The 14,865-nt window shown below is 38.3% G+C and overlaps 1 protein-coding gene across 1 annotated transcript; it reads right to left on the bottom strand.

Moving 5' to 3' along the window:
- Positions 1-2,456: 2,456 nt before the first annotated feature.
- Positions 2,457-13,883, bottom strand: LOC139961655 (uncharacterized). The gene is made up of 2 exons (XM_071961021.1): positions 13,277-13,883; positions 2,457-5,724 (listed from the first exon to the last, which is right to left on the bottom strand). The coding sequence occupies exons 1-2, from the start codon at positions 13,455-13,457 to the stop codon at positions 3,995-3,997; spliced, it is 1,911 nt and encodes a 636-aa protein (XP_071817122.1). The 5' UTR covers positions 13,458-13,883; the 3' UTR covers positions 2,457-3,994.
- Positions 13,884-14,865: the final 982 nt, after the last annotated feature.

The raw sequence follows: 14,865 nt of genomic DNA, 5'->3' as shown, positions 1-14,865 counted from the left end.
GGCTACGTCCCTGTCTAGGACACTATACACACCTAATATAATTTAAATCTGTATTAGAGGAGGGGTTGAGGGACCCTCTCACTTTCATTCATGGCTATAGCATGGGTGGAGTAGTAGTAATGTACACTTTCGGTAACGCACCACAATTAGAGAATCATCCGCTCGAAAGGATAACCATTGTCGGAGAACAGAGGTAAAAGTACGGTACCTAACGTAATGCTTGTTTAAGCATATTATTAGTAACCATCATTGTTTGATGTTTATCAGTTTAATCAAGTGTTGTTTCTGGAAAATTATTATTGGGTCTATTTTAAAGGATCATGTAATCTACAAAATTGAGAAATATAGCACCATTTTGCATCTAAGTATTCCTTAACTTAAAAAAAATCTCAATGGGGAGGGGAAACCCCTCCCCTTAAACCCCTCCCCAGGACGGCGATCACTTTGTAAGTTACATATCAATGAATAATGGGCCGGTCTAGGTGAAAAATGCCCTGGCTGGTTTTAAGACCCAGTCCGCCACTGCCTAATATGCAAAGAAAGTAGAAGCGGCTTGGCAAGATTTCTTGCAATTCCTTAGTTGTGCATCATTTAGTAAAACGAAGGCTTTAGGAATATTTATGGCAAAGTGGATCAGCTCTTATATCAATTGTCAATAATGTAATTAATGGAACATTTTGGAACCAAATTAAAAAGATATCTATAAGTTTGTCAGGAAAGATGCTCACATGCAGTTACTGCACTTTTGAAAACCATTTTGGAATACCATGCTATAAATTATTGATCTGAAGAAAACTATAACTACTGGTACAAACTAACTGTTACCATTGTGGAGATTTCTCATCTGAAATTGTTTCAGTTTTACCTCAAACTAAACATTAGGACATCAGTCCTGACAGATTGATTGGTATAAACACAGTGAGTTGCCTTTCCCCCTTATCACTTTTGGTTCCTTGTTTTCAGCCAAGGAACCTATGTATGCACCCCTGTGTGTGCGGTGGAGGGGTGGAGAGGGGAGTGAATGTCTGTGTGACGATGTATCTTGTATACACTGTAACTCGACAAGGTAATGATGGATCGTGGTTATGCTTGGTGGTTGGATGGCCCATGGTGCTCATCTCATGAATATTAATGAGGTTGCATGGGGTATAAAGTAAGAATCTTCAAATAATTCTGAATTTGCATTTGCTTCAAAATTTATATTTGGTTGTTTCTAGAAGGTACATTTTTATGTGTGACATGCATATTAACGAGGGGGGGGGGGCTGGGTGGGGGAGGGTGAGGCTTAACATTATATCGTTAACGATGGGTTTGTTTAATGTACACAATAACTCAACAAGATACGGTACTGGTGGATCATTGTCATACTTGGTGGGTAGATAGCACATAGTGAGTAGATGAGCTCTATTGACAAAAGCCAAAATATAAAATTGCAATGACTTGGCAACTGGAATTCGATTTGGTTTCCAACTAATGTATTGTTATATATGTTGATGACTGGTACAGTATACATGTTCATGTATGGTAACTTTACATTTGATATATCTATGAAGGGCGGGGCTTAACGTTATTGTATTAAGAACAGTTTGTATGGTACATGATAACTGAATGATAGATCTTAATCATGCTTAGCAGTTTAATAAACCCTATTGACTTTCCTATATTCATATCAAAATAGTAAAGACCACAATCTTTAAGTAAGCAAGGAACCACACACAAAACGGTGTTCTGGTCTCTATATACTTCATTTAGTTCCTTTAATGTTTCTTTGGAATATTAGTCTAGGTTCTTAGCTCCTTCAATTAAGATGGTCCAAATGTGGACCATTGTTTTTAGAAAGTCATTACTCGAGATAGGAATACACTAGAGAGCCTCCCATAGCTTTATTTTGCACATAAGACAGCCTGCATCAATAAACAACATTTTTCCGAGGGGGTCACATGGACTTTTTTTTTTTTGTCTTTAAAGATTTGTTTACATTCAAAAACCGGTCGTTTTGGCCTTTTTTTCAAGAGTGCAAGGGTAGGTGCTGGGATTCTCTCTAATTTGAAGACTTACTTATGTAACCAGAGCATAACCTGGTTAATGTTTTGTATAGTTATCATTTTCTTTTATTTTCCACCTTTTGTTTCTATCCATTTAATCATTTTCTTTCATTTTCTTATCTTTGTTTTTATTCATTTGATCATTTTCTTTTGTTTCTTTGTTTTTATTCATTTGACAATGAATAACCTTTACTTGGTAGATTTATGAGTTCCCTTAATTTTCACTTTTATTGCTAACTACTACATGGCAACAGTTAGTGGTAGGGTGGCCCTGTGTGACCTGTCTTTTTCTTAAGCTAAGTAATTGTTTTGCGTGGTCCTATTTTCTAGGAATATATGAGTGGCTCCAAGAGTCTATCCCTTTTCAGAACTGTGGGTTAAATAGACAATTTTATAACTTTTGTTTGGTTAGATAGGAATGTTTTGGTGATAGAAGATTATTTTAAATGTACCAAAGGACACCATAAATTAAGTAATGTGTCTGGTAAATTATGTATTAAGTATTAATTGACAGCTGGTTGGTCACTGGACCTCAGATACCAGGAAGTGGAGGGCAAGCTGTTCTAGAGTAGGAGGGGGGGGGGAGTTGAGACAAAGGCCAAATCATGAATATTCAATGAACCAAGCTTTGTGTTTAATATGTTTAAGGTGGTCATGTGTGAGTTGCCTTGTACTATTATTATGGGATGAATTCTTATTATTATGGGATGTATTCTTATTATTATGGGATGGAGTGAATAAGGTAGCATGGTAGGGGGAAATTAAGATAAGACACTGATGCCGAGTTAAGTTTACAGTAGTTAGAGGAGAAGAGGGAAGGATTGAGTTTACAGTAGTTAGAGGAGAAAAGTGGAAGGATTAAGTTTGTAATAGTTAGAGGAGGAGAGGGGAAGGATTAAGTTTGAAATGGTTGGGCACGAGATCATAATTATTTTCTTAGACTAACTTCACCAGTAATAGAGTAGAGGACCAGTATTAAATTAATTAGAAGTTAAATGGACACTTAATTGAAGCTATTTACCCATGGAGTTTTTATAGAAGTTTAGTGAATACCTGGAGCTTGTTCTACAAATGGATATTCTATTTTAGTAAACACCTGGAACTGTTTTACAAGGAGATTTCATATTTAATAAAAGTTTATCACCTGGAGCTGTACCAATGGAGGCAGAACTATATTTCATCCTGTGCTAATATCTGGCAACCCTATAATTTTCTGTTGTGATGGAACTGAACTGTAAATTCCCATTTTAACTCAATGTTTGGATCCGGAAGTGAACCCCTGCGATGACCCAACCCGAGTGATGAACAGTTTCTCCTAGAGACGCCCCAAGCTGAGACGCCCCAAGAGGTTATTTCCCCGAACCGCGAGCTGTCCAGAGAACCACCCAATCCAGAGACGTCCCCAACTAAGTGAACCGCCCTAGAAGTTCCCCAAGGAGACAATTTCGTTCTCAAATTGTATTCGGTCGACCCGCGCCGCGACTTTGTTATTATTTTCGTTGGGACTGATAAGTATTATTTTTCCATTAAATTCAGTGGAGTCGTTATAAGAAGTAAGAGTTCCGAGATATGTAAGTTACACCCATTTATATAATTTCACATATAACCTTAAGTAACCCCATTGATATTAATACAACGTTCATGTGCATCGTAAACACACCACTTTACCTTTATTTGTTTGTTTTTGTGTGAGAATTCCGCCTTTTTAAGTTGTCCCCACGATCTCAGAGTAAATCGGCCCTACCCTAATTTGGAGGTGCCACTTGTAATCTTCCCAAACCTAAAAATATATTTAAGCCTCGTCACTGCGTTTTTGACCGGCTACACTTAGTCTACTCCTATTTCACCCTTTTTTTTTTGGCCCAGGAGGATAACTTGGAGCTCTCTTGCCCTCTATAAGAAAAGAAGAAAGAGAGAAATCGATGCCATTTTGCCCATATATTTCTGTACTAGTATAATGAGGTGTTAGATTTCGCTATTGTACAAATTCTGACATCTACTCTTCCTGACTGGGTGGCAAACTGTTCTACTGGGTCTGATTCCATGCACTTATCCGGACAGAGCGACCCATCCCATACCTGCATCTCATTGGTATCTCTAGGGTGAAACCCTGTCGATGTGTTGTAGCATTTAATATTGGGCTTTCGTTTGATATGCCAAGGTATGAGACTATCAGCACAGTCGAGGCAAACTTGTATCTCTCTCGGCCTCCTCGTGTCTATGACCGTGCATTTCTCAAGTGAAGCAAGCCATGCATCTTTACCATTCGGTGCAAGAGCCTGTGCTAAAAGCACCTGTGCTACCATCTCGGTTGCATCGCTGCATACACGGATATCTAAGGCTTCTTCGTTGCAGTATCTGTGCCAATGCATGGTGTTCATTATCATCGGCGACTTGTCGGTCGTGTGCCTCATCGGCGAGGCCAACGCAAATCCATCCAACAATCGTATACGATGGTCGAGAGAGATGAATTTTGTAGCCTCTTCTACGTCTGCCCGTCTGCCATTCGGTGTATACAACGATCCCACGTGGCTTTTAAAACCATTAAGAGGGTAAATTACTCCGTTCCAAGACTTTGGAATTGCTTCCACTAAATATTTAAGCTGATTGATATTTTTCATCACTAAAAGTACGACATCTGGCCAAACTTGTTCTGTGAAGAGCGTCTCTTGAAAAAAGCCTATCGCGTCACCAAAGAAGTCATTGTTCTTACTGGCTATTTTTTCGTTGTGACAAGTTATGTTGACAAATTGATTGTTCTTAATGCTACCCTCACTTGCTCCTTCAATACGAAAATCTTGATAAATGAATCTCAAGTTGCCTAGACGTACTTCCATATAACCCCAGCATATCCACATAAGAGATGCTTTTAGGTTAGTCTTTTCTCCCTCCCTCAGTGCTATGTCTATCATAGACAAAATAATAGCTCTCTCGGTAGACTTTCCGAGAACAACGATGGTTTTAGGGGTCGGGGAAGCTGCCGCCCGCTGTAGGTCTTCCGTCGTAAAGATGTCAAAGCTGCATCGTTGAGGTTGTAGGACCCAGCCACTCCTTAAGGCCCCACGATTTGTTCCAGCGTGGTCTTTTGTCACCCACTCTCCTTCAAGCCACGAAATGTTCCTCTGTGGGAGAGTTTGACATGATGGTAATTCGTCCGCTGTCTTCCTGACCGCGTCTTCATCTATTGGTGCTCCATCAATAACTAGTTTAAAGGGACTTCCTGGGAGCTGTTTCTGCGCGTTAGCTGTTATCTCCTCAACATATAAATCATATTTACCAGGTTTACTTGGCTTGAACTTATATGTTACTGTTAGTTTCTTCATATCGACTTGATATGGAGATACGGAAAATATATGTTTATCACTTATTGCTAAAACACTGAAAAAGAATTGCTTGTGAAAACCGTTTCTTCGCTTTGAATCGACTTTTATGGTAATGGTGGTAAGTTCCCCAACAGAACCGCTACGAAGGCCCTCCCCGACGACCCGGCAGGAACTTGTCTTACTGGTAGCTTTAACAAGATGTGTGGTTCTACGAATGGGACCGTTATTTGGAGCAGAACGGCAGACTGGGTTTGTCACGCCTAGCGAGAGGTTTGTTGATATCCGGTTGTCGGAACTCTTCTGAGGCGATTTCACAGTTTGGATGTTTATAATGTTCCCGTTGGTTGTGCCGAAAGCTGTGAGGACGAAAGAAGAAACACCGAGATTAATGAAGGTTATATGAAAAATGGAACATGGTAATATTCAATCGTATAAGTTCTCTATAGGGTGCTCATGTTACTTTTAGCAATAGTACAAATGAGACTATACTTGAACATGTTGTGAATACACACAATACTTCGACTTCAACGACACTGAAACCTGAACATATCTAGATAGTCATCATTGGTTCAGACATTAATTCGTCGATCGATATTTCACCGTCGTCAGAATATTTTCGGTTATGTGTACTTGATGTATCATGGTTCTACCAACAGTATAGGTAATAACGCTTTGTTACTATACTAGGAATCGTGTTTGAAATCATAATGGAAATTGTATTCAACTTCAAATGTCTGCCTGCCAACCATTAAATTGTTATTTAAAAATATATCCAATTGACTATTCAATATAGCAATTCTCGTATATATGTTATGCGCTATCGACCGATTAGCGCCATCGATCGATAGCGCTGCGCTATCTATGGATCCGTCGTTAGCGCAAGCATCGGTAGATCGCGCAGGTATCGATCGATGGCGCAGGCAGATCGACGGATTGTATGTCTATTTTTGATAACTTCATGATGACGCCAAGTGCTGTTTAATGGACACATTACCTATTTTTCTAAAAATTGCCCATTTAATTACCATTTTCTATGTAAATATTTATGATAAATTCAATAAAATTTTATCAATTGAAAGTGATACAATGAGTTTCAATAAATTGGTTGTATCATGGAGATAACCTAAATCCATTGCTGAATCAGGCATATGTATCAGGTTGTATCATATGTCTTCAGGCCTTGGTTCTAAGAAATCTGCTAAATTACTGATGTGATTGGGCCAACAGTGACTATCGATATCATATAGTACTGATATATAGTGACGATATTCGTAAAAATGGAAAAAGAGCCAGCTTTTCGAGAACACATGCAGGAGACCGTCGACCGCCAAGCTGCTTCAACAAAGAGCCCAGTCATTAGCACGGAGAAGTACGATGCCATAAACTCTCATCTTCTTCATCCAAGCATCAAGGTGGACCCGCACTTCCGACATTGGGTCAAAACACAGAATTTTCAGATTGTCGACCTTCCTGGCCTTGAGGGAAGCGCCAAGTTCCTGCGAGTTGTCCATGCTGAAAACGTGTCGATGTCGTTAAGGGTATTCACGTAGACGAACTCAGTCTACGTCAAGGGTATTTACGCAGACGAGGCCTGTAGTTCCCCTTTAAATCTCATCCTACACGACCCACGAACTATCGATTGATAGCGCAGCGCGATCTACCGATGCTTGCGCTAACGACGGATCCAAAGATAGCGCAGCGCTATCGATCGATTGCGCAAATCGGTCGATAGCGCATAACATATATACGTGTGTGCATGAAACCGCGTTCGTATTATGCACACAGTGTATACCGTACTGAACTAGATTGTATGACCTGCCGTTTGTACCACTAATCTATTCAATTCAAGTTATTATTGTTATTATCTTGAACAAACTAGTCACCGATGGAAAAAGAGAATGGCCTAACAAAAGAAAAAGAGAACAAATAAATAGAAAACCAGAATCAGCAGAAAAAAAACTGTGGAAGTCACAGAATTGGAAACCTCGCTAGAAAACATTAGGCGTAATTATTATTATCATAAGTGCCGTTTAAGTTTTTGTTGAAATCACGGAGACTTTTATGATTTTCATTACACTTGGTATGTCTTGCCGAATGTTTACAAAAGTAGTTATTTAGAATTAATTTATCATAAAAATAAAATAAAATTACGTGCATTTATGTCTTTTGTTACACACTCTAATACAATTAGATATAACAGTCGGAAGCATGCATTACAATACTTGTCAATTATGCCACAAACACAGTATTTATGAATATCACTGACTATTAACATATTATATTTCCTGTAAAGTAAATTAGTGGAAAAGTGTCAGTGGTTGCCAGTATGTAAGCAGTTTATTTAACCTATTTTGCATAATTTGAAGAAGCTTCAGGGTACTAGCTTTAGCTGTACCAAAGACTTCAATCGCATATGATATTTTAGAAAATGTAAAAGAATAGTAAACTTGAATTGCCGTATTAATTGGAAGGATATCCTTAATGCGATTAAAAACATACCAGTGTACTTAACCAGAGAGTTACAAAGGTCATGATGCTGCCAGGATAGGCGATCATCAATAATTAAACCTAAATATTTTATACTGAGTACTTATTAATTTCAATTCGATCGAAAATGAGGTTCTCACAGCAGGCATGGATCTTATTGCTGGCATGAAACATGGTATGATAGGTGGTATTTACCAACAAGTTAAGTAAGTTTGTTCGACGTAGACCACAAATTCAGCTGGCTAAGGGTAGCCTACATTTAACTTGATTGATTAGCACAATCATTATTAAAGATAAAACATTATCATCATCAAATAGACGGCATGAAACACCTGGGACAGCTCCTTGCAGACCATTACATATAGATAGGAAACAACAAGGGCCCTTTAACCGACCCTTGTGGAACACCGGTGGACAGTAGGTATTATGGTTTTCTCTCATATACAAGGAGCTTGATAGAATATCATATGCCTTATACCACGAATACCATAGTGAAAATGTTTCATTACAAGAGTGGAATGATCAACTGTATCAAATGTACTTTTGAGATATATAATCCAAGTTTATCAAGGTTAGAGCGAATTGTGTTTATGTTTCTATAATAAAGCGTGACAAGTTGAAAGACCTTCTCTGAAGCCGAACTTGTAATCATAAATAGAAATGGTTATTGTTTAGAAATTGACGAATACTTTTTTTTTTCAAATGGTGTTCATTAAGATTGCATTAATGCAAGCAGAGGGCAAACTTATTAGTCTATAATTTTCCGGTAAATTTTCATCCCCCGTTTAAATCGTGGAATATTCATTTAGCAGTTTTGAGGGCAATATGATAGATGCCATTGAGGAAAACATCAAAATATATGAACAAGAACAGGGCAACTAGTGGGAAAATAAACTTGCGATACAACCTATGTGTTATAATAGATATAGGGGACATCGCAATGGTATATATCCATTGCAGTTGTAAAATCTATCAGTTTAACATGTTCCCAACAAACTCCAGGAATACCGTTTTGCGACATGTCCTGGAGGTCAGTTTGAGAGGAATCAGCTGAACTGAACAAAAGTAATTTTCATCACTTTTCAGAGCCATGCGGGGACGAAAAAGCCTGTCCCGCTTACCCTTCTCTGGACGATATGTCATGTAATGTAATATTATCAAAATAGTGGACTGGAGCGTTGTTGATGACTTAGATCAGTTATAATTTGAATAATTCCAAACAAATAGGCCTATACCTTTTGAAAATAAAATTGAATGATTTGAAAAACCGGTGGTTTTGTCTCATTGCCATTTTCACACATGCTTTTTCGAGACTTCGGGACAATGTTCATTTAATATTGCGATTTTTCGCAGTCTTATAAATAGCAACATGCTGGCCCCCCAAAAAATTCCACTCTGAGTGGATAGTTATCCTTTAAAAATTTTTTTTACCACGCTTGGTATCTATATTGGTAACATTCTTGTGCCAATTCGAACATATTTGAACACAATAAGGTCAATAAGTACATACAAAAACAAAGATGCATCGTAGTTAACTGAACAGTAAAGCGCAATTACTATTGAGTCTTTTAACTGCTCGTAAGAAATAAAAGCCTTGCCTCTTTGCTTGAGTTCTTTCTCAAGTTTAATAGCAAATTTTAACTTATATAGAAAATCTCTACATCTCATTCCGTGTTTGTAATTTTTTTTTACTGAAGATGAAGTACATGAGATGAAAAATTTAAGAAATTATTGGGTGATTAACGGGAAAAAATGATACCCGTTTCTCTTTTCGACCAGAGGGTTGTTAGATAGGTTTCTTTTGTTTTATAGTCTTGTCTGTTTGTTTTTGTTATATGTATATATATATGTATATATGTGTATATTTTTCTCACATGTATGGATATTGTTGCTGTTGTTATTTTTACCTTTTCATTCAACTTCTCTGTGTTTTGTTGATACTAATATTTAACTGTATTCTGTATGTAACTTTAAAACTTTGATTTTTTATATGTTTTGCTGCAGGGCGACAAATTTCCATATCTTATGGACGAAATAAATCTCTTTCTATCTATATATCTATCTATCTATATCATTCTTCAAAAATATAAACTGACTGCCAAGAATAGCTTGCTCCACATCAGAAATGAAGTTCGATATAAGTTCGATAATACGGCAATCCCAAAACAGATGTTACAGGGTCTCATCAAAGCGACCACAAAAAGTGACATCCCGGGTTATCGAATTGCCCTATTTTATGACGGTAGTGGTTTGTGCCAATAATGCGGTGGAGGAAGTGAAATTGGAAATATTGCATCTTGAAATCTCTAACAGAGTGAAACGGGGCTTGAAAAGTATTCTCCCATTGGGTGGCTGTGATATTGAAATAAAGATTCCTTTTGGCTACAGCCGCAGGAGGAGTACTAACACGGGTAATCAGCGACGTAGCCAGGAATTTGAAAGGGGGGGAGCACTTTTTGCGATTGATATGGATTTTCAAAGTTGTAGGCACGACTATCTGAGCGGAGCGCCACCATCGGTTGGCGCGGAGCGTACAAGAAAATTTTTGGTTTTACAAACCCCCCAGATGGCAGGAAACAGCCCTTCCCGAATGTTCATTCTGGTTCCCTGGCCTCTTGCTAACTTGAGAAACCTCATTCAATATCACTTTTAAACCCAAAAAACAAACGAGTTAAAAAAGTACGTAATTCAATAATACATAATGTATTAAAATTAGCAAGGTACACAAGGGCGGCGGAAGCACCTTTAATCTGGGGGGGGGGGGGGGCACCGAAGTCAAAGGGCACTTTGCAGAAATTCGATTGGACTGTTGCAGCCTGATATTTAGTACCCTTTATAAATCTTATTGTATTATCTTATTTGCGTATACACATCACTCCATCAACGCCCCCCACCCCCCCCCCCCCCGTCTAAGTAGTCTTACTTTTCAACTTCTGATACTTGTAGATACAAAGATAGGCCAGAAATGTCTTTGATACAACCATAGCCAGTAATTATCTTTGATAAAACTGTAGCTAGTAAATGTTTATCGAAAAGGCTGTTTTGGAACTTGGAACGCCGATCGTGACTACAACAGGCAACAAAGAGCTGCAGCTCTATACATATAAAGTCTGTTAATCAACGATAGGCTTATTTGACTGTGGAATGTTCTCAACTGAAATTTATCTGCGTAAACGAGTTCTTAAGTAGATGTTAAAAAACTGACAAGATCGTATCCTAGTCTTTTTCGGCGGGTAGAGTATTGAATGAAACGGCACGCGATATGAATGACAGCCTAGATGACAGAAGAATAGGTCACCTAATTTAGCCATAATCTTGCTTCGTTCATTTCAATAGTTTTTCCTGTCTAGACTCTTAAACTCGTCCAGCAAGCTTATGGATTTGAATTATGGGTGTTTTAATAAAAAAGATAACTTGGCCAAAAAAAGTGTAGGCCCGGGCCTACAGTGCTACATACTGGCTACGCCCCTGATAGTTCTAAATTAGGATTAGATCTCTTACTGAAATATCGCTGTTCTAATAAGGTGATCAAGAGTACAAGTTTTATGTAGAAAAAGGGCACATTTTTAACCTGAGGAAAAGTGGGGGCACTTGCCCCCTGTGCCCCCCGGTTCCGCCGCCCTTGAAGGTACATGTACAGAGTAGACTTACTTACTTTTCAACTTCTGATACTTGTAGATGCAAAGATAGTCCAGAAATGTCTTTGATACAACTGTAGCTAGTAAATGTTTAAGTTAACCTAATAAGAGAAGGCGAGAGCTATCCGACGATTGCCATCTGATGCAAATTTCTCAAGTGTTTTCTCAACTGAAATATTATCTGCGTAAACGGGTTCTAAACTACATGTTAAAAAACTGACATCGGATCCTATAGTCTTTTTCGGCGGGTAGGGTGTTGAATGAAACTATCGTGCTACATACTGGCTACGTCCTGATCATATGATATCATTATCAGCAGATTTTGTTTCCTGTTTAAATTCTTTTACATGTTCTTTTACATAATATATCAGAAAGACAAACATAGTGCTCTTTTACAAGTTTTCCAGTAGGATGATTCTTGTTTATTGTCCAATGTCTGGACTTTAATACATTTGACGAACTTAACTGATGGACAATATAAACTTTCATATTTTGTAATACAGCCAGAAATGCAGTGGCCTAAAAACAAATATCGTTATCGCAGTGTATTAGCAGTGTAATAATTATTTATAGGAAGTGCGTATCACGTACGATTGCTAGCTTAGCTTTATAACATGCTGTTCGTGCAACAACTTAGGACGACTCATTGAACGAACGTTGTCGACGTTGTTGTGCATACAGTTCGTGACATTCCATAGAGTGCGGTTAGGTAGGCAATATGTATTTTATTACGCAGTGGCCAACTGTAGGCTTGTAATTGGCTATAAGCTAAATTTAGCTAATTGCATCTGCCAAACTAAGTAAGTAGTTGAATCAGTAGGCGTGAATGTTACTACGATTACAATCGAGTTAACGGAGCTAACGAGTATTCAAGATCAAAAGAGCACTGACAAAATACCATGCTAAAAAACGACAGTATAAAAAAAAAATAGACACTGAAAGGGGGGGAGCGGTCGCTCCCCCTGCTCCCCCCCCCCCTGGCTACGTCCCTGCTGGTAATAAGGTTATTATAAATGTGTCTAGAGACACTGAGGGAATAAACTGGGGATAATCACTAAAAGCTATCAACAATATCCTCGTTAACCTTCACCGGTCCATCCTTCCACGCTCTAGGGATAGAGGAAATAATTCCATTGAAAAAAGTAAATGGACAATAATCTAATTTATACTTCACTTTGAAACGCAGTATTGACAGTAAGGACGATTGTCATTGTCACTGAACAGAATGCTTCACCTGCCTAATCCCTTTTTGAAACATTGAGTTTTAAAATACCATCTTATTGTTAATTTTAATAAACGATCGAATTGTTCCAAATTATCTGTTCACCATGATTGGAATTAGGCGTAATAAAAGAGTGCAAAGTGATAGTTATCCTACTACATACAATCATTTGAGACTAATAATAACGTAATTATCATATTGATTGTAACGCGTTTGGTGTCATTATATTGTCATCATTATATTGCACCTAAATATGTCAAATAATTGCCAATTTAGCTCGAACTTTAAAACTGCATGTTACTGACCGTCACCACGACGAAGCATTTTATTCACTGAGACATTGTTGCCTGCCTTAAATACTGGGAATCCCGGGAAAAAAGTATAGGCTCACCTTTGAAATAATTTATTAAATTTATATTGTTAAAATTTTGGAGCAAGTACTGATAACTTCCGGGGTAATCTCCCAGCTTTTCCTTACATGATAGTCTCTCTAACCTACAACCCCCCCCCCCCCCTGCCTACCCTCCCTGCCGTCGGTTCTCATTCTTATCTTATACTTACCGCTCTGTACATCCACACGTCTCTCATACTGTATACCTACAGTCTTCTGTGTTCCCACTATTAACGAATACGTATTCGATGCAGCAATGTCCCTAAGAATATAACCGGTTAAAAAACACAACAGTGACCATAGAATATACTTGAAACAATAAATTCTGTTCGGAAAAAGTCGATTAGCCATTGTAAAGTTGTCCTGATCCTTAAAGTATGAAGCGCTTTAAAGTTAATGAGTCGATCAAAGTTACTCCATATAACATCTCTCGTATACGTGCATGTAAACATGCAAGCCAACTGCCGCAGTTTTACTTTCCATTGCGGTACACGGTACTACATTGCATGCATGACCTGCCTTATTGGTCCATGTATTGTACTTGAATCAAGTTAGGTTAGCACCATTGTGTTGATAGGGGTAATGTAAAAAACAGACAAACATGGAAACATATTTATAACGAAAATAACTGCTTGCATGGCAGCTGACGTATAAGGAAAACGCGTTCTTTTTATGTATTCTGAAGTATAAGTTCTCATTCGACGACTCAAAACTGTATATTACATGCCAACCATACGCATTACGAGTAGAACTCCTGTGACAAATCTTATGCGGTACAGGTTCATTGAAAGACGTTTACAGAGTGAGTTTGGCCAATATGCGTAACGATTTCTGAATGGTCGAGTGATTTCAGCGCTCACTGTATGCGGCTCTGTGTAAGTGGGACCAACACCGCCCTTATTAAGGCCTATACCTTTCGGGACACATTTCATACTGTAGTTTTGATTGTGGATGATGTCCTCGAGTTATTGAATTCACAAAAACAGTAGGAACACGCCGCATACTACTGGAATTCTTCAATATCGATGATATTTCAAATCATTTTCCTGTATATATGCTCCCATCGACAGTGATATTCCTATTAATGAACCAGTCTTCAAATACATTTCGTACAATATCACCTTTTGGCTATGATCATGTTTAGTAGCCTACCTGTTCCCTTTCGAGGGGAATGGTGATACACACCCGACGATGATCACACAGTCACAGTCCCGATGCAAGGGGACTGGGGTTGAGAGCGGATCAGTCCTTTCCCAATTCGGTGCTTTGGTTTTCGTGCCCAGGTTCTTTCGTGGGAGACTTAAAAAGTATATCTCACCTGATAGGCTAGCTGTTTTTAATAATGTCATGCAAAATGAAACATGGCCTGCCATTATCATTTCATAATAACGCCACACAGGCCTGCAATGAATTTACTAGTATATTATGTAATCATGTTGTTCACCTGATAGGCTAGCTGTATTCAATAACGTCATGTAAAATGAAGCACGGCCTGCCATTATAATTTCATAATAACGCCACACAGGCCTGCAATGACTCTAGTATATTTTATAATCATTTCGTTTACTGTTTTCCATTAATCACTCACTGTCATCGACGAAAGTCTTGAAATGAGTGGATTACGTCACGTATAATGCAATTTTGTAAGACTAAGAACAAAATATTTAATACTATTGTAACGTGCGTTAAAAGGGATTGTCTTATCAGGCTTGGACGTTCTTTGTGTAAAAGTAAGTGGGCATGACGTTTCGATCCTAGC

This window comes from Apostichopus japonicus, chromosome 20, assembly GCF_037975245.1.
Source record: "Apostichopus japonicus isolate 1M-3 chromosome 20, ASM3797524v1, whole genome shotgun sequence".
Taxonomy (NCBI): Eukaryota; Metazoa; Echinodermata; class Holothuroidea; order Aspidochirotida; family Stichopodidae; genus Apostichopus; species Apostichopus japonicus.
This window is presented reverse-complemented; position numbering and strand designations above follow the sequence as displayed.

What these genes read in the sequence shown, in the direction of transcription:
- LOC139961655 (XM_071961021.1), bottom strand. Translation starts at nt 13,457, where the DNA reads ATGGCTAATCGACTTTTTCCGAACAGAATTTATTGTTTCAAGTATATT. An exon ending in ACGTGTGGATGTACAGAGCG is followed by an intron (nt 5,725 to 13,276) that starts GTAAGTATAAGA and finishes TCGTCCTCACAG; the next exon opens with CTTTCGGCACAACCAACGGG.